Below are 6,649 nucleotides of genomic sequence, written 5' to 3'. Positions count from 1 at the left end.
CCCGAGGGCCCTGGGACTCAGGTTTGATGACACAACCCCCTGTGCCCTTAAGAGCCACCAGCCTGAACTCATGGGATCCCAGGTCTCAGCCTCGCGTCACCAGGGGTCCAGGACGAAATATCAGTCCTGGAGGGAGGGTTCACCAATGGCATCTTTCTCCTGATGACCCCGTTGATACTCGTCGAGGAGCTGAGCTGGATTTCAGAGGGGACATGCGTGCTCCAACTCATGGAGACCAGAAAGCCCAATCAGGGAGCCTGGCAGGCCATGGGAGGCAAAAGAATGCTCCCTCCGCCCCGCAAAGATATCTGTATCCTAATCCTCAGAGCCTGTGACTACGTTCCCTCACGTGGACCAGGGGAATCAAGGTTGCAGGTGGAATTGAGGTTATGAATCAGCTGACCTGGAGATGGCCACTTAGCCTGGCTCATCCACGAGGGTCTTTATAAGCGGAAGAGGCAGGCAGAGGAATCAGAGAAACAGCCGGAGAGCCCACCTCACTGCCTCTGAAGATGGAAGAAGATGTTACAGGCCAAGAAATGTGGGTGGCTTCTAGAAGCTGGAAAGGCAAGAGAACAGATTCTCCCCTAATGCCTTTAGAAGAAATAACTCTGCTGATACCTTGACGTTAGCCTAGTGAGACCCATTTCACACCTAGATCTCCAGACTGTAAGATAATAAATCTGTGTTGTTTTAAGCCACTACGTTTCTGGTGACTCGGGACAGCAGTAATGCACACCAGATAGAGCAGCTCTATCTTTCCCCGTGTGGACAGGTGAGTGCCGTGGGTGGCGGCCCAAATGAGAGCTTGTCTTGCTTCCTCTCTGCATGGGGGTCAGGTGCCCGGGGCTACTCAGTGGTACCACCACACCAGCCGAAAGCGTGGGAGGTGAACTGGAGAAGCAGGAAGTTTCCAGGACTTTCTGTTGGGTTCTGGGGTTCTGTTGGGAAGGCATGGGCGGGGCGGGGGAAAAAAGCCTGCTTGCAAACTCATCCTAGTTCTCTTGATTTTCAGCACTTGACTTCTAGAAAGTCACATTTCCCACAGTAAACCCTTTCAAAAAATTGGATTTTCAAAAAAAAAAGGATTTTCTCAGCATCGGTATTTGGACCAGCTTCCCTTGGAGGTGGGCTTATTCTGGTAACATCTGGCCACATAGGGGTACTGGGAGTCCAGGCCAGAGAAACTTTTTTTTTTTAACTTTCGGCCAAGTTTATTCATTATTTACTTATTTATTTTTTCTGTTAACATATAATGTATTTGTTTCTGGTGTACAGGTCTGTGAATCAACAGTCTTCCATAATTCCCAGCGCTCACCATAGCACATAGCCTCCCCAGTGTCCATCACCCAGCCACCCCATCCCTTCCCTACCCCTCCAGCAGCACTCAGTTTGTTTTGGTCCAGAGAATCTAAGTAAATCATGGTGAGGAAAAGGTTTGGGGGAGAGGCTGTAGCACCTTCTCTAACCACTGGGAAGCAACCCAGTCCCGGAGCCAGCCTGAGTGTGTTTCTGTTTTGCACCCTGGGAGGGGGTCAGACAGACACTGAGCAGGGGGCGTGATTTCCTGAGGCTCTGAAGCAAAGCCCACCTGGCCTTTTCTGGGGCACCCGTGGCCTCCCATGGGCAGGAAGGAGGATGCTGAGACGCATACACAGCAGGCGCCCCATGCTCCATGCACCCCGGCTTCCCCCATTGCCACACTCACGATGCAACCTTCCGGCCACAGCTCAGACCCTCCCCCCGCCACGCTCACTTGGCCCTGAAGGTCTGGCCCTTGACCCCCAGGCTTGCATGCATGTGGCTAAATCACTGTAACTGTCCACAGTAGCCCTCACTCTTCCTGTGGTCAATGCGGAACCACCTCCCCATCTTACCAAAACATAGACCTGTCTCCCCCAATTCTTCACGGGCCAGGCAAGCCTATGCCTCAGCTACAAACAATCTCTCCATTCTATTACGTTCTAATCCCAAAGAAGGGCCAGAAGTAGACCTAAACCATTCATGTTGCTGTAGCTTTATTAGCCAGTGATAGAAACCCAGCTAGATCCGTACAGAACACATATGGAACTGGCACACATCTGGAGGAACCCTCCCACCCCTCGCCCCCTCCCCTGGCCCTCAAGGCAGGTCATTCCCAGAGCTGGCCCACTGTGGGCTGTCTCGGTGGATCTGCCCATCTGGGCCCCCTCTCCTGAGGCACAGCAGGACATGGAATGGTTGACCAGAGGGCAATACAAAGCCTAGTACTGATTCTCCCCTCCTGCATAGAGCAGTCTGGGGCCAGGGAAGCATCTTATGTGTTATGAAGGACATCTCTCCCCTTTGCACCCATAGCCTTCTTAAAATCCAAGAATTTCCCACATAGTTTCATCTCCAGGAAATTCCTGGAGGTTTTTGGACAAAGCCAGATTTCTGAATGTCAGATGATGGGGCATTTATAAGGCTAAGGGCCAACAGTCATTCCTTCAACACACATCTAGAAAGGACCAACTGTGCGAAAGCTCCTGCTGGGCACTGGGTGGGGTAGAGAGCTCAGCATCTGTTCAGAAGCTTGACAGATAGACTGCTGATCCAACCTTGATCTACACGGACTCCACCTCCTTCCCTTTGTGGGAAGCTATGGGTAGAATCTCTTCTGGGTGGAGGGATCTGACTTTAAGGCTGTTCCCCTACAGGGTGAGAGGCAATTGGACCCAAGCAGAATTGTGGGTCCTTCCTCCATTAGGACACACAGGACAAGAGGGCAAATCAGACACATGGATATTTCTAGACCCCAAAGTAAATTTGAACCCAAACAGAGGATTTGGGGATGGGGAGGAGGAGGCTTGGAGGAATCTCCATGGGTCATGTCTATGCTCATGAGAGGCCACAAGAAGTGAGGGCTTTCTTCTTGGGAGGCCAACAAGAATCAAGTCTGAGAACCAAATGGGCTGCCAGTGGTGAGGTGTGAACACTTCAAGGGAAAAGGCTTCTGAGAGAATCAGTCACCCTCGGGGTGCTATCTGGAACGCTGGGGTCTCTTGATGTTGTTCAGGGCCGGCTGATGTCCTGCCCCAGGGGCAGAGGATAGGGGTGCGGGGGACGGGCTCAGGGCACCATGTTCCACCACTTGAAGGAGAAGGGCTGCCGACGCACGTTGGTGCCGCAGTGGACCTCCCCGTGCAGCATGTGGTACGGGGTGAAGTCATCGATGAAGGTGCAGTGCAGGCCCAGCGGCTCAAGCAGGGCGCGCACCTTCTCCTCCAGGCAGCAGCGGCCGTTGATGATGGGTCCGAAGGGCTTGGGGATGCCCAAGTGCTTGCCCAGCACCAGCATGTTCACCTGCAAAGGAGCGGGGTCCCAGCTCAGGGGTAGCACTTCGTTATCAGCTCCGCCTAGACACCTGCACCACACCTGGCGGGACCTGACGCCTGCCTTGCGCGCAGCCCTGAGAAGAGCTCCTTATACTTGCACGCAGTGGGAGAGGCACCTGGGCTGCTGAGACTCTAGCCAGATGTGCCATCCCACGGGAACAACCACAGAGCTCCCAGGGACAGCTCATTTCTCCGGGGACATCCCTCCTTATGGGCGGACTAAGGTGGCTGCCATGTTTGTGGGGCAGAATCGCAACTTCCTAGGTTGTAGCTGATTGGACCAGGGCAGACATCTGACCCAGGCTGGACCAATCAGATTCTCTCTCTCTCTCTGCGGTATTTGAAGTTGACAAAGTGGGTTGGTCCAGTGGATCGTTGCCCGTGTCTGTGTCTCTGTGTGGCGATGCTACACTAAACCTCCTGCTCCGGCTAAGGCTGGCTCGGGTGGCCCTGTTCCCTGCAAAGGCTGGAGGCATTTACGTAAATGCAGATCCACCTTAAACATGCAGGAAGGAAGGGGATTGAGGGGAAGGGGGATTGAGGAAGGAAGGAGGGGAAACTGAGTTTTGCAAATGGGGAAATGGAGGAGGGCATAAGGTTAGCCAGAAAGGGGAAGAGAAATGGGGGATGAAGCAATGGTGGTGTGGACAGGCTCCCTGTAAGGCTCTGATGGTGGGCTAGTTGAGTTCCTCTGTGGGGTGGAGGTGAAGGGGGGCTGGAGGAGGGGAAAGGAGGGAAGGGGTGGAGAGTTGGGTCATCTATAGCAGTGCCACTGAAAGTGTGGTCCTGGGAGAGCAGCCGCAGCGCCCCCTGCTGAATCAGAACCCATGGGGTGGGGCCCCAGCAGTCCAGGTATTCCAGAGGCAAAGCCCTCCAGCCTCAACCAAAGGTCATTTCCCCCAAGAAGCCTTCTTGGAGCTCCAGGCCTACCTCTCAGGCTGGAATTGCTTTGTCCCACCTCTCAGCTGGCACAGGACATTATACAAAAGATATCCTTGAGTGGGACACACACTTAAGGGAGGTGAGGACAGTTTCCCAGCAGTAGATTAGACTGGAAACTCCCTGAAAGCAGGGAGCAACCTTAATCGTTTCTCTGTCAGTGTATCCTAAATATATGGGGGTTGGGGGAACAGCTATGCACTGGGACAGGGGGGACACAGGGGTTGTCTGAGCTCCCAGCTGATACTGAGTGCTATGCACACGTAACCTCGTGCGATCATTGATTCCCTCCACGAATATCAAGTGGGTCCCTGGGTGAAAGGAAGGGCCGTTGCCTGATGGTCCTGGAGCAAGGGGCTTGGCCAGTGAGCCTTCTGTAGTGACCAGGACAGTCAGCCAACTAGACACCCATCTGCTGGCCATCCTGGGACCCCTGATTCTCTCTGCCACCCCCACCAGCCACCACAATCCCACACATGGCAGTGACCAAATATCTTGCCCTTCTGGGGAGCAAAAGCTTGGAGCCTAACTTGATGAAACAGGTTTAACTCATGAATGGTGGCCTCACCAAGTCAGGGAAGAAGGCCACCGCCTTTCTCCTCTCAGTCTTGAAGAGCTGGGGGATGTCGATGATGTCCCGCTCTGTCAGGCCCAGCTCCCGCTTCAGTACCTCCCGGTTCCAGTCGATGCAGCTCTGGGGGGGAGGGGTGTGTAGAGTTGGAGAGACCTTATCAGCAAGTTTTGCGGGGACCCAAGAGGTCCTGTCTGGTTAAGGAGACAGGCTGCCCATATACCCATGGGCTAAACTCTCCACACAAACCTTACCTCTGTGTCCCTTTGTCAAAATACACCTCTTCTGGGTCCCACTTCTCACAGTCCTATCCTACTAGCTGGGCTAGTTCCGGAGTGTTCCACAGCATTCTTTTTTTGTGAGTGTTCCAGAATGTTCCATCTTTAGCCTTCTTCCCTTCTTCAGACCCTTCAGTCTTATGGTTTAAGACATCATCTACACACAGACAACTCCCACATTTCTACTTCCTAACTGCATAGAGAGCCCACCCTCTTTCCTGATCTCAGATTTGCACATACAACCACCACTGGGCACCTTCAGTGGATGGCTAATTGGCACATTAGATAAAACATGCCCAAAGACGCACTCTTTATTTCTACACACGTCACCCCTACCCCCGCCAGAGTCCTTCAGCTCCATAAAGGCAGCCAGCTGCATGAGCCGAAAGCCTTGCTATCCCTCCAGTGCCTCCTTCCCCCTTACCTCACACCCATCTTCAGCAAGTGCCGGGGGCTCTACCTCTAAAATACACCCCCAGTCTGACCTCTTTCCACCACCTCCACTGCTCCCATCTGGTGGACAGCCATTCCCCACCCAGCCTGAACCAATCACCCGCTTCCATGCCCTGTGGCAGCCCTCATCATGTTCCTCGTGGACCTCCAGCTGGGGGGTGGGGTAGACTTGACCAAGAGCCTCACTGCCTGGCTCCAGCTCTGAAATCCCACGGCCACACCTCCTACCAGCTGTTAATGGCCAATGCTGAGTGCAACAAGGGTAATAAGGCAGACCCATGGCCATCTTGGCTTGTGGACCATCCCCCACCAGGGCCCCGCCTTGCTGAACCTGTCTGAGACTGCATGGCCCTACAGGATGCTTCCCTCAGGCTTCCTACCCCCTCACCCACAGAAGGTCTGGTCTCCCAGCTCCCTCCAGCAACCTTCCTCTTCCTAACAGCTTCCCTGATGGGGCAGGAGCACTGGACTGGGGGAGTGGGAGCCCTGCCTTCTAGCCCCTTCTCTTCTGGGCTTCAGTTTCCCTGGAGTGAAGTAAGGCATGGGTTCAGGCGCCTTTAACTTTCACTCATCTCAAGTGTTTACACGGGCTGATTCCTTTAATCTTCTCCACTTTATAGACGGAGACACTGAGGCAGAGAGAGGCCAAGTGTCTTCCTCAAGGTCACATACCTAGTGGGTGGTAGGGCTGGGATTTGAACCCAGCTTGCTGGGGCCCAGCACCCACAGGCTTAACCCCCTCACCTTAGCTGGAAGGTGTTGTCCCTCCTGATCAAGAACTTTCATTGGCTCCGCATGACAGCCGGAGTTTACCCTTGACCTCCTAAGGTTCCACTGTGAAAACGCCTTCCCCTCAGGACAGGTTTCCTTGTCCTTGGTTCCCAGGCACTGTCCCTAACAGGATTCCTGAATGCTTAACTCTGTCTTGGCATTTCCTTCTTAGATGACAGCATGCTGGGTATTCTGTTTGCCCTTCTGGACCTTCGGTCTGGCCTTCTCCTCTGCTCGTGGCTTGGAAGCCTAGTGCTTGGAATGGGGGGCTCCTGTGCCCA

The 6,649-nt window shown here is 53.9% G+C and overlaps 1 protein-coding gene across 1 annotated transcript in view; it reads right to left on the bottom strand.

Moving 5' to 3' along the window:
• Positions 1 to 2,161: 2,161 nt before the first annotated feature.
• The window catches only part of PADI3 (peptidyl arginine deiminase 3), a 29,080-nt gene continuing 24,592 nt past the window's right edge, over positions 2,162 to 6,649 (bottom strand). Inside the window, exons 15-16 of the mRNA XM_044237268.1 lie at positions 4,864 to 4,989; positions 2,162 to 3,324 (exon numbers count right to left, since the gene is read on the bottom strand). Coding sequence (XP_044093203.1) covers positions 3,091 to 3,324; positions 4,864 to 4,989 — 360 coding nt within the window. The 3' untranslated portion in view covers positions 2,162 to 3,090. The remainder of the gene's footprint in view (positions 3,325 to 4,863; positions 4,990 to 6,649) is intronic.

This window comes from Neovison vison, chromosome 2 (genome assembly GCF_020171115.1).
Source record: "Neovison vison isolate M4711 chromosome 2, ASM_NN_V1, whole genome shotgun sequence".
Classification (NCBI taxonomy): domain Eukaryota; kingdom Metazoa; phylum Chordata; class Mammalia; order Carnivora; family Mustelidae; genus Neogale; species Neogale vison.
Note: the sequence above shows the minus strand (reverse complement) of the source record. Positions and strands in the feature narration are given on the sequence as shown.